Genomic DNA, 13873 nt, shown 5'->3' on the forward strand with positions numbered 1-13873 from the left:
CCGTGGTAGTGCTGTGATTGACCCAGAACTATTGTATCGAATTGTATTGTATTGAACTATGTGTGTATATATATATATATATATATATATATATATATATATATATATATATATACACACACACACACACACAGTACAGAACAAAAGTTTGGACACACCTTCTCATTCAAAGGGTTTTCTTTATTTTCATGACTATGACAATTGTAGATTCACACTGAAGGCATCAAAACTATGAATTAACACATGTGGAATTATATATGGAATTATATACATAACAAAAAAGTGTGGAACAACTGAAAATATGTCATATTCTAACTTCTTCAAAGTAGCCACCTTTTGTTTTGATTATGCGCAGGATCTGTTGGCTACATTATGTGCAAGCTTGTGTGCTCTGTCCATGTGTAGCAGTGATGCGTGGGTCAATGTATAAACAACCCGCACCTGTCTGACGTTTTCAACTAACCCACCCACAACTCGGACCGCAAAAAAAGAAATAGAAAATATTACACCCGACCTCAAATCACTCAAATGTCAAATGTCTCGTTTTGTCCACAACTCAAAGATATTTTTTTTACTTTTGTCTTTCATATATTTTATCAATGACACAGACTGCAATGACACAGACAGCTTAATTGCAGAAGGACATCCTTTTGGTCATGTGGTTCACATGAGATGATTGACAGCTTTACAAACTAATGATATTGCACTGATGTCATAGCTGATGCGAATCAATAAAAGGAGAGTAATCGCTAGCTCTGTTAGCTGTTTTAGTTCTTCAGATCGCATAAATCAGTGTAAAATGAATAGAAATGTTATTGTTACCCCGGAGCCTCTCCAGTGTTGGCCTATTTGGGAGGAATGCACTCCAACTGCCACTGAGGTCGATTCTGTTGGGCTACAGACAGGAGAAGGCGAGGCTTGTCTTAGAGCTAACGGATTCATCTGACCCATCTGTGCAGAACACCAAAGCCCCAGTACGAACAGGTCGCAAGTGGAGGGCAGAATTACAGTAGGTGGCCAGCCTTTCTGTCGCTTACCGCCGCGGTAATTCAGTCGCGTGTTAAAATCATTCATGAAACTACCGCCAGGTGGCGCAAAGGGAAGGATTGCGAAATGAATGTAATTGTAAAATGAGATAAAAGAAGGAAGTAAAACAACAATAACATTATGATATAACATTGTAACATTTAAAAAAAACTTTTTTTTTTTTTTACAATTTGTTAATTTTTAAAATGTTGGATAGTCTTAGACTACAGTCTACTAAACAAAAATTAAAAGAAGACCTTAACACAAAGGATCATATGCATGCTATTTTTATTAAACAGTAAATAAATATAAGGCCTAAATATATATATATATATATATATATATATATATATATATATATATATATATATATATATATATATATATAAGCTAAATGTTTTCATTTCATTTTCATTTCGATTCATTCCTGGTTTAAAAAAAATCTTCAGGTTCCATATGCAGAGCGAAATGGGAACGGTCCAGCATTTAGCAATAATTAGTATTAGTTATTATTCTTGATTTTTCAAACTACCAGCATTTTTTAATTATGCCTTATGTGTGACCAAAAATTAAGTATTATTTGTTTCAGCTGATCGTGCTGGTGCCTCACGCACATAATGGAAACAGCAGTCGTTCACCAGACATTCGGCGTGAGCACTTTGACATATTGTTAATTATGATTTTTTTTTTCATCAATACTGAAACGCACACAGCCTATTTACCTCATGAATAATAGCCTAGTTAAGCTTCAAATGGGCAACATCACAAATATGGAAACGTTTGATTTCTCCCGATTGAGCCTATAGCCTATTTTTTTCCTCTCAAAAAAAAAAAAAAAAAAAAAAAAATACAGCAAACGAAATAGGTGATTGATCCGTTAAAATGAAACCTATACACGACTCATATATTTTTTTTCCTCTGACAATCTTTATTTTTAGTGTGTTTAAAAAAATAAAAAATAAAGAAAACATTCAGCAAATGAAAATAGGCGATTAATCCGTTAAAATGTGTTACTCTTGGTTAACAGTACTAATTATAATAATTTTACTTCAGAACAGAGCCTGGGACTAATCTAGGTTATCCATGGGGTTTTTTTTTTCATTGCATCTGAAAACGACTTTGTTCATTACATTCACTTCACGCGATCTGGCCCAGATCAGCCTCCTGCAAAGCTCAGCTGTGGACGATTTAAAAATGTTTGATATAAAGCAGTGGTTCTCAACCTGCGGCAGGTCAAGAATTCTAATGCGGTCTGCACAACATGCTTAAAAAAAAAGAAAAAAAAAAAACTTTATCAGTTTGTAAAATTGTATTGTTTACATCAATTTTTAAAAAAATATGCAACTAATGAAATATAGGCTATATCCTAATGTTTTTACGTGATTTTTTTTCTTCTTCATATATTATTTTTCAGACATGAGCACTGGCATAAGCATTTAACTAACACATACAAGCGCGCACTTTGGCAGAATTCAATTCAAATAGTCATCAACAGCCATTAGGTAAATTGCCTGTAAGGTAAAATTGCGCATCAGAATGGACAAATTTGTTTTTTAAGGGAGAAAAAAAGAAATTCAAAAAATGCCAGCGAATGAACATGTACAAACTGTCAATAGTCGCAGTATCAGTATTGAAGGAAAAGTGCTGGATTTTCGTTTTATTTATTTTTTTATTTTTTTATTTTTTGCCCTGCAACTCACTTGAAGAAGTTCAGATAAATGGAAAAATATCTCAAGAGAGAACCTCATATTATTAAATTCAAAAGTGCTTTTCCATATTTTGGTCAAAATAGGCTACATTTGTGAACGCACATTTTCTGAAATGTTGCGCGTCAGGTCATGCAAGCCTGCATCTTAAACCCTCTGTCAAACTTTCTGCGTTCGCGAGTCCGCTATATCCGCTAGGTAGGCGTGATTGGAGAGTGTGTGCAGAGGCTCTAACAGACGACCGCGCTGGACAGGTGCGCGTGGTCAGTTGGCATCAAAAGCAAAATTGCAGATGTGCAGCCAGGCAGAGTGAAGAAGCTCATTGCTACTCGAACCTGTGCAATCCGTCAATAAAAAACATTAGCCAATAAAGCATTTTTTTTAAACAACGGAACTTAAAGTTGTGTACTAAAATATTATTTCAACCATACAGCATGTGAATAAATAAAATGCATAATTTTCATAACATTTCATTATTCATAAAATGCATAAAGTTTCTGGTGTTTGGATTTGTACTTCAATATAATGAGCTCCAAGTTTAAGATTAGTCCTAGACTTCTCTCTCTCTTTAACAGCATTAGCTCAATGATATACGTCTTCCTTCCTTTAGAATTTTCCTGACATTTTTCCTGAATTTTCAAACATCCACGATCACAAATAACAATGATTTTCGTAAAATAATGATTAATTATTAATTGATGATTCGTTATTATCATTATGGTCTTGTGAAAATAATAATATGGGCTGCGAGAAAATTATGAAGTGTAGTGCAGGCATGTTTCAGCCCAGTAACACACCGTCCCTCAGAGACAAAACACGGACCGAATTCTGTTCAGCTGGAGGGGGTTGGGTTTTGGATAGTTATTCATGGCTTGTGGGATCGAGATAAAGGTGTGAATTGCTCTTTCATATGGACAGTGTCTTATGAGGCTTTCACTTGCTGAACCGGTTTATATAGGACTGTTGTTTTGGTTATATTCACAGTGCTGGCTCTCTCCGACGAGAGAAATGCAACATTCTTATTTCTTTTCGTTTAAAAACATTTCAAGCTTTCTGTAGCTATATTTTTAATGTACCTATGTGAGACACCACGATATTATGTTATTTAAAAAATTATACATTCATTATCATGAAAAATTAAAGTGATGAGACGGCGCCTCCCTGTCATTAATGCACATTAATAATTTTTGCACAAACACTTGAATATAAGCTTCTTATCACGAGTAAAATTCATGCCAACAGCCAACATATTTAGCTTGATCAGAAGGTTGACTGCAAAAGTCGAGCGGGATGTTAAGAGTTATTCTGTTTCTTTTACTGATTATTTTCGGGTTAAAGCATGATTTAAACAGATTCACACTCAATCGCTTTCATAATGCGTTCAAACAAATGTAATCCTACAGTGCTACATTATCAGCATGCTATCTGATTTTGAAATCTTGAAGTTAATCGATCTGTTTAGATAAAATAACTGACAAAGATGTTATTTTCATCACAAACAAAATTTTCACAGCAGAAAGCAGCAATTAAAGATTAGTTTGGCATGTGATATAGGGAAAAAGTTTACACATATCTTAAGCCACTTTGAAACTCTCCTGTTATTTTTTTTAATTTTTATTATTATTTTATATGCTATGTTATGAACATAACATTTCAAACATACTGAAATACTTTATTCAGGAGTGAAGGCGGAGCCTGTTTCTGGTATCAATAGCCGCATTTCGGGCCAGTGTGAGCCAGGGCTTAAAGCGGGCCGGGCGGGGCTCATAGCCTCAGGCCAGTAACACCGAGGCCAGAATAGCGCAGGGTTTCCACAGTGGACCCTGAAGCTCCGCTGCACATCACTAAAACACGCCCTTTACACGCCTCTCAGAACAACGTCATGCAAACTCATTATTTCACCAACAAAGAGAAGTTATCAGAAAAAGTAACTGGAACATGCGCGATCACAAAACGAAGATGATAAAAGCGGCCGTTTGTTTGCATGCTTTGTTATATATTCACATTCAAAAGCATCAATGTAGAATAAGTGATACATTGATCATAAGCTATTGATTTAATTTATCAGGACTCAAAATTAATCACACATAAATACACTTATTTCTATTTTATTTATTTATTTTTAACGCTTATGAAAATAGCCTGCTTATTCAGTCGAGTCTGTTTCTGTTTATTAGCCACAGTAGCCTTCACATTTAGAATGAATGATTATATCTCTATTTTTATAAAAGCTCCCTAACAAAAACATTAGGCTATTATATTGTTTTTATGACATGAGCTAAACTCTAGAGATGAGGCTTGTAACAGATGATATACATTACTAAAATACAGGAGAATACGAAGCTGACGTCTGATTTCCTCAAAGGTCATATTTACCATGTTTACTATGGTAATGTTAATGCCTAGCTTGCACAGACTTTTGCATCGCTTATAAATATTTCTGCCTTGTATGGTGATTATAATAGGCCTACACATTGGATCAAGTTATTTCAAAGACTCGCTGCTGACTGAAAGAGAGTTTTGAGCTTGATTTATTTAAAAAAGTGTTTAATGCTGGTGTTATAGCTGTTATCTTTCCGAAATGATCAGCAGTGCAGACTCTCTATTTTTATAAAAGCTCCCGAACAAAAATCATTATTATATTTTGATGATATGCAACGTGGAGCTAAAATCACGAAACGAGACGACAGATAAAATGTTACTTAATAAATACACAATTGTGATAGAGAATAAAAAGCTTACGTCTGATTTATCCAAGCTGTCATATTTACCATGTTTACTATGGTAACCTTAATGTTTAGCGTGCACAGTCTTTTACATCGCTTATAAATATTTCTGCCTTGTTTAGTGCAGTTGTCTAAGAGAATGATTCGTTCATTTTGTGTTGACTACACATGCGGATAACACAACATATATGTTCTGAATCGACAGGTGAGGTCCGAGTTTTTTATTCTTCCTGTTAGTTCAATAGAGACGGGAAGAGAAAAGATTAGTTCATTTTGCTGAACGAGACTCAAATATCCAAGTCAGTAAAATGATCCGAACTTCCCACTACTACTGGCAACACCGCAAGCAATTGGTCAACACTGACAAGTTGCAGCGCAATATGAAAGACTTCATCTTTAACAACAAACAACCTATGAAACTAAAAATGAACAATATGAAACTAAAACGACATATGCTTAATTTAAAAATGTCATAGGAACTGTAGGCTATTTAGAGGTGGATAAACTCAATTTAGAGGTGGATAAACGCACTTTGGAGGTGGGTAAATGCTATTTCCGATTTTGGGAGGTGCGTAAATGGCGTTTACGTGCGTTTAGCCTCCACTACATCCCTGGCTCACTCATTCCGTTGGGTGCTTGCTCAACCCAGAATGGCCTGCTGGTTTGAATATATTTGGAATATGGGCTGCCATAGACAATTTTTTTTTTTTCTAGTTGACTAGTAGTTGTTCATTTAAGCCATTCGTGGACAAATCGCCCCTTTCTATTAATTTAATTACTAAATAGGCTATAGCCTACACAATAATAAGCGTTATGACAGCACGCATAAAGCTTGCCACAAAGATCCTGTTAAAGTAATGATTATTAATGTGTCTAAATTAGCAAGGAGACATTTAATTGTTTAGTCATAAACTAGTGTTTTCTGTGTCACTGCAAAGATGAAGTTGACAATGCGGACATTTAATTTCATATGGATTACATAATCAGAGAGTAGCCTATTTATTGTAGTTTTAATATTTTCATTTAAAAGTAGACATTTCAAGCTTTTTGTAATATATAGCCTATATTTCTCAAATGCAATGCAAGTGATCATGCCGGTGCCTTATTACATTGTCTGCTATATATTTGCTTCTTATTTATTAAATATGGGCAATTGATTGATAAAACATTGATCAAAATTAAAATTAAAATTAAATTTATGCTTTTAGCAGATGCTTTTATCTTTTATCTATCATGTATTCCCGCGGAATCGAACCCAACCGTGCGCTTAATAGCGCAATGCTCTACCAATTGAGCTACAGGAACACTGTTAAGTATTAAATTAAGATACAATTTATACAAAACGAAAACTCTTTTTGAAAAGAGTTTTCTATAAAACAACACTTAATGAAGTCATCATCATGTTTTACCAAAAACAGCGCCGTTGCTCCCCAGTCTTCACCTTTTCTCTTGCCGCTTTCATCTCTACCTGCAGACTGAGCTAATGCGTCATCTTTGCGCCAGTTATTCAGCCAATAAAGTGTACGCCTATGTGTACTATCTATCTTAGATTAGATTCAACTTTATTGTCAATGCACATTTGGGTACAAGGCAACAAAATACAGTACGAGGGAAGAAGGGTACAGCATAACATTGGGGAAGTGAGGAGAAGAAACCAACACCCAGACAATGCTCCTTTGGGAGTACAGTATGACAACAGGAAAAACACCTCAGCAACAAAAGCACATAATCAATGCAGCAAATACACACAACTTTGCAACAGGGGTCAAGGTAATCCAGCACAGGCAAGCAGCCATCTGGCCCATTAACCCTACTGGTCACAGACCCACTTGTCAGACTGGCGGTACAAAGCTGTCAATATTATGCTCATTATCATTTATTGCATTTGTTCAACATCACAGTAATCTAATATGGTTTTAATGATAATAAAAATATAATGATAATACTATGATAATAATACTAATCATGGGGAATTTGATCATTTATATATTTCAGCATGACACAATACCAGTCAAAATCTTCTGAACAGTAAGAATTTTCATGTTTTTGTAAAGAATTTTCTTCTGCTCACCAAGCCTGCATTTATTTGATCCAAAATACATAAAGTTTCATTCAAGTCGTGTGACCAGTAGATTATCGATACGTCACTGCGTGACCTCTCTGTACAGATTTTAAAAAATGAAGTACTAATTTTAGCCGTAGGGCAGCATCCTATTTTATATAATACATATTTAAAAGATAATAAAAAAAGAAGCTGCATGGTTCGCAGTGTCAATGGAAACAGGAACAGATGGCACATTTGAATGAGAACACATTCTATATTTTTTTTTTGTTTAGTGTGTATATATTTATAGAGAGAGAGGGACAGAGTACAATATAATAAGACGCTTTCGACGCCATTGCCAAATAAACAGTAAAAGCACAGATTAAGCCATGTTGTGATAACTAAGGGGAAACCTTTATATCTTGCTCCCACCCATATTCACAGCAGCGTCCGAAATAATTTCGCACTTTCAAAGGCTAGTGTGTCCGCACCTTTACTCCAAGAGTAACAATATACAATATACCATTCAAAAGCTTGGAGTCAGTATATATAGAAATTAAAACTTTTATTTAGCACACACGTAATGATAAATACAATAATCATGTTACAAACAATGCTGTTCTTCTGAACTTTCTATTAATCAAAAAATGAATAAATTATACTCAGATCTTTTCAATGTTAATAATAATAATAATAATTACAATAATAATAATAAATATTTTTTGAGTAGAAAATCAGAATATTAGAATGATTTCTGAAGGATCACATGTGATGATGCTAAAAATTCAGCTTCGAAAGTCTGTTTTGATTGTTCCTAATAAACTGTTTAACTGAACTTGCAAGTGAATCTCAAGTTATTTTGTGGGATAAATATATTCTAAGTAAACTACAACCATAGAAATACATACATTTATTTTGTACTTACATTCTTTCTTGTAACTCTTACCTCTCAGCCACACATCTGACTGAAAGGCTCATTATGCAGGCCTTTGTCTTCTCAGGTGTAAATGACACTAATAAACATGGTCATTCATGCCTCCTCGCATATACCCATTTGAGACAAAAAGTGTCTTAGAAAAGTTTAATCAATCTATTGTTTTATTTGAGGGATTAAAAAAGATTATTTTCGCACCGTTTTGATCACACCGTTTTGAAGCAAAAATTCTATGCTAAAAGATTAAGGTTTGAAAGTCTTGTGAACAAACGCTTTGTATGTGTTTTATGACCTTATTTCAGTGACTTCAAAATTGTAGTTTTTCACTAAACATGTATGTTTTCTCAAAAACACAATATCAAGTACATGCATGCTATTTACATATCATTGTTGCCCAGTTTGTACTGAATACAGTGTTTTCAGACTTTAGCCATGTATATGTTTAGAAGCAACTGAAAAAAAACACAAATGTAAAAACTTCTCCATGCACCAAAACACTCTAGACCTCAGAGGGTTAATGGTTAAAGCACAGGGTTAAACCACAATAGTAGCTGGGAAAACACACGTAGAAACAAGTCCATGATCCTGACACATTTACAGATGGTAGAAAATGCTGTTGCTCATCTGTTAAAAGGGACACGCAAGCACAAACAAATTACACCAATATTGGCTTCTCTTCATTTGCTTCCTGTTTGTTTTAGAATTGATTTTAAAGGTTTCAGTTTTAGTTTATAAGTCATTAAATGGACCAAGTTAGCTTTCTGATTTAATACAACCGCATGATTCATCAAGAGCACTTAGGTCTGCTGACTGCTTACTCTATGTTGTACCTCAAACAAGACTGAAAAGCAGGGGTGACCAGGCTTTTTCTTTTGCATCCACAAAGCTTTGGAATAACTTGCCTCTATATGTTAGACAGTGCCAATCACTTGTTTTTTTTAAAATCCAGTCTTAAATCTTATTTTTATGCTCTGGCATTTAATGCAGCATGGCAGATGTTTATGTATTTGGTTAGTGTTATTGTTTGTTATGTGTAAAATTATTTTACTTTGATCATGCTTGTACATCACTTTGGAAAACAATAGTCATTTTTAAAAAGTGCTCTATAAATAAATTTTGATTTGATTTGATATTTATATATATATATAAATTTGTCTATTTCTTATAACACCTGCAGAAGTTATGTTACTGTTACATTACTGTCACAAGGTTTCTCAAACACTATTTCACATGTGATGCCATTGACATATTAAATCTACAGTAACAAAAACAGCAATTAAATGACTAGCATATTGACTAACATTGCAAGTGGAGCTATTATAATCCATTTAATTAAAAAAATTCATTCCATGTCAAAACTCATTCAATTATATTGCCAAAAATACATAGAACTTTTTTTAATCAAATAAGTCTAAATATTTAAGGGGAAGTTGTGGCCTGACGGTTAGCGTCGACTTAGGTGCCCTTGAGCAAGGCGTCGAACCCCCAACTGCTCCCTGGGCCCCGCAGCGTGTGTGTGTGTGCGTGTGTCACGTCACTTTTTTTCACTTTAATATTGTATTTTTTGTGTATTTATTTTAACCCTTATGCATTGTTGGGGACGTTTTCGTCCACTAGGGGGTAAAGTTGAGTCTTATTTTGGCCACAACTTTCTCTGTGTTTGAGCTAATGCAATGATTTTTGGTGACAAATCTTTAGGGAAAATGCTTGAAATTGAAATTTTCAAAAACTCAACGGTACACTGTGGGCAAATTCATTACCCTTTCGGTAAGTTTGTGGATGAAAACATCCACTAAATTAGACTGCTGTAAAAATGTATCAGATAAATATTTTTTTCAATTTTTGTTTGCATAAACCTATTAATCAACCTCAGTCCTGATCAAAACTTCTAAATGTTAAAAAAATTCCAAGATTTTAACTCTTTAATGACCAAGTTTATAAACAATGTCACTGATTTGGGGAAAAAAACACACACAATTACATATTTTCAATATAAGAAGTGATTGTGGACTGGATTTTTTTTTTTTTTACCTTTTATCACAGTCTTGGGCATGGGGGGTGTGAGAGAGACCTTTGTGCACTTACCTTGATGTACAGTATCTGAAAAATCCAAATATGCACCTCATGCTCTCAGAACTACATGGAGTAAACAATAAAAAAAGAAGTGTGTTTATGCACCTGCTGCCTTTTGATGGTGAAAAGTACAGATGGCCTATATGTGAAATGCTCATCTTTTCTTGATAGTAAATCCAGTTTAAAACCTTAAAATCCTGTAAAAAAAAATCTACTTTGCATCAAATTTATGAACATAATGTATTATGAACCAAAATGCAATACCAACTTCAAATAAGCTGCAGCTCGCTGGAGGGGTCAAGCTACATAATCATTTCTAAAACTTTGGTACAAGTCAAGCCCTTTCTCGTGTTGCTTGCTGCTCTTCTCACCATTACATGACCAGCACGATGGCATGCAATTGTTTAAATCCACATACTTTGCTTTTGTTTAGTCTATTCGCCAGTTAAGTGAAGTGAAGTGAAGTGACATTCAGCCAAGTATGGTGACCCATACTCAGAATTTGTGCTCTGCATTTAACCCATCCGAAATGCACACACACAGAGCAGTGAACACACACACACACTGTGAGCACACACCCGGAGCAGTGGGCAGCCATTTATGCTGCGGCGCCCGGGGAGCAGTTGGGGGTTCGATGCCTTGCTCAAGGGCACCTAAGTCGTGGTATTGAAGGTGGAGAGAGAACTGTACATGCACTCCCCCCACCCACAATTCCGTCCGGCCCGAGACTAGAACCCACAACCCTTCGATTGGGAGTCCAACCCTCTAACCATTAGGCCACGACTTCCCCTGACGTCTGACGTCACGTAGCAGCGCTTCCGTGTCCAAACGTTTCCATCAGTTACCACGAGAAAACAACAAAAGGTGCTAATATAAACTCACAATGTGATAGAATACTAGCGAAAAAGTTATAATATTAACCTTTAACTCCATACCGAAGTCCCAGATAGCCAGACAATGAAAATATAAATATAAAAAAATATATATAAAAATTATTTGTGTTTGGGACGCTGTGAGCACGGAGACTGTAGTGTATATCGTAACTTAAATTATCAATATGAATAAACAGTGCTCATAAACAGCTGCTGAGGTCGTATTTTCAACTGAAGCGAGTTGAGGCCTGGACTCGGAAACAGCGCTTCTTACGTCATCACTTAACAACCGAATACTTTCACCATCATTAAAAGGCAGAAGGTGCATAAATACACTTTTGTTTACTCCATGTATTTCTGAGAGCTGAGGTGTACATTGTTTTGTTTTTTAAATACATCAAGGTAAGTGCACAAAGGTCTCTCTCACACGCATTCTCGCTCTCTTTCTCACACACACACACACACATACACACATAATATAATATGCTGTTATACTCCATATAGCTTCATATACAAGTCAGAAAACTAACCTTTTTTTTGCACAGGCCTATCTAAAGGGTTAATGGTCCCACCTAGTGATCGACTGTAAAAATAATAAATTTTGCCTCTTCCCAAAAGGGAAAACCACAAACAATCAAGAATGCATGATTATATGGTGTCATGGCTTTGCAATCAAAAAATTTAGTTATAATGGAAGTCAATGGGGCAAAAACAGCCACCAACAACAAATTGTGGAGAAAATTTTTAAATTTAATGCTGCGCAAAAACTAAAAATGCATCAAAGCCAATGTTGCTACCAATCTTTGACATGCCCAAGACTGTTATAAAAAAAAAAAAAATCCAGCCACAATTACTTTTAAATTGAAAATAAGTAATTTTGTGTGCCCCCCAACCCCCCCCCCCCACCCCAAATCAGTGACATAATTTATGAACTTGGCAATTAAAGAGTTAAAATCTTGGATTTTTAAAAAGCATTTGGTAGTTTTGATCAGGACTGAAGTTGATTAACAGATTTATGCAAAAAAAAAAATTTAAATTAAATATGAATGTGATACATTTTTACAGCAGTTTAATTGAGTGGATGTTTTCATCCAGAACATACCGAAAGGGTAGTCAATTTGAACAATCCACAAGGGTTAAGAAAGAACCAGTCTGCCTGATTAGAATAAATAATGAGTTAAATAAAGTATAAAATTATGTTAAAGCTAAATGTCAAATAATGAGACCAACATGTGGAAAAGCATTCGGCCCAACAAATATGTAAGGTTTAAGACAGAGACAATGACAACGAGAGAAAAATAAAACATGCCTACCTGCTATGGAGAGGCCAAATATGGTGAGCAGTACCAGAATATAAAGGGACACAATGGCATATTTGATTGCAGAGAAGGAATCCAATTGACAACAGCAATTATTAGTTTTTCTCCTGCCCTTTGCTGAACCTACTGTGAAAGATAAAAACGCATCAACACAAAGTCTATAAAAGAAACACAGATTTTAAATCAGGAACTAGGAAGGTAAATACAGTTTAGAGCAGAGGTAGGCAAATTCGGTCCTAGAGAGCCGCAGTCCTGCAGAGTTCAGATTCAACCCTAATCAAACACACCAGAATAAGCTCCTCAATGTCTTCAGGATTACTAAGGCTACAGGCAGGTAAAGGTTTTTTTTTCAGGGATGGAGCTGAACTCTGCAGGACTGCAGCTTTCTAGGAACTAACTTGCCTACCCCTGGTTTAGAGTGAAACTCAAGATGATTTAATATGAAATATCTATAAAATGTTTATTTAATTTAACTGTGTAAAGATGAACAATTCAGTAATAATCATCTCAAATGAAGAGAGTAGTGTTGTTATTCAGCTTGAATCTGTTAAATGTTGATTTAATTCAGTCCAGTAACTTTATAATGTTGATCAGTTAAGAAGTGAGTTAATCTATTAATCAGTAAAATAACTCTACAAATAACGCCCCCGGTTACTAATGTAACATCAGTTCCCTGAGATAAGGGAATGAGCGTTGCATTTAACACACTTATGTTTCTTCTGAAAACCTGAACAAATGGTAGTTCAGCTCGCCAAAATGGGAGGGTTTCAAATGCTGACTGCCAGTGTTGGGCAAGTTATTCTGAAAATGTAATCAAATTACTGATTACTGATTACTCCTTTTAAAAGTAATCACGTTACTGTTCTGATTACTTTATTTCAAGAGTAATTAGTTACATTACTAGTTACATTACTTTTTCCTCTATGAAATTTGTGAAATACATACATGTTCCTGATAAAAATTGTTATTAAAGCATCAATATTCACAGAACACTATGATTTTTAACTAAAGCAAGTGGCTGCTGCATGCATGGTTTAGCAGAATACAAGCAAAGAGCGCTCCATTTATAATCTCTAAAAGGCATCTCAGTTGTAGGCGGAGCGTGTGTAAGGCTGCGGCCACGTATGGGGACTTGGGACAAAATACCACTTAATTGGACAAAAAACGTACCTG

At 35.1% G+C, this 13873-nt stretch overlaps 1 protein-coding gene across 3 annotated transcripts in view; it reads right to left on the reverse strand.

The window, feature by feature from the left end:
• The window catches only part of scara5 (scavenger receptor class A, member 5 (putative)), a 179000-nt gene that overhangs the window by 101020 nt on the left and 64107 nt on the right, over window positions 1-13873 (reverse strand). For 2 of the 3 annotated variants that reach the window (XM_026195068.1, XM_026195065.1), the window contains exon 3: window positions 12695-12826. The exons of the other annotated variant lie outside the window; for it this stretch is intronic. In XM_026195068.1, the coding sequence (XP_026050853.1) occupies window positions 12695-12826 (132 nt within the window). The remainder of the gene's footprint in view (window positions 1-12694; window positions 12827-13873) is intronic. 3 annotated transcript variants of the gene reach the window in all.

The sequence above is a fragment of the Carassius auratus genome, chromosome 20, assembly GCF_003368295.1.
Source record: "Carassius auratus strain Wakin chromosome 20, ASM336829v1, whole genome shotgun sequence".
Taxonomy (NCBI): domain Eukaryota; kingdom Metazoa; phylum Chordata; class Actinopteri; order Cypriniformes; family Cyprinidae; genus Carassius; species Carassius auratus.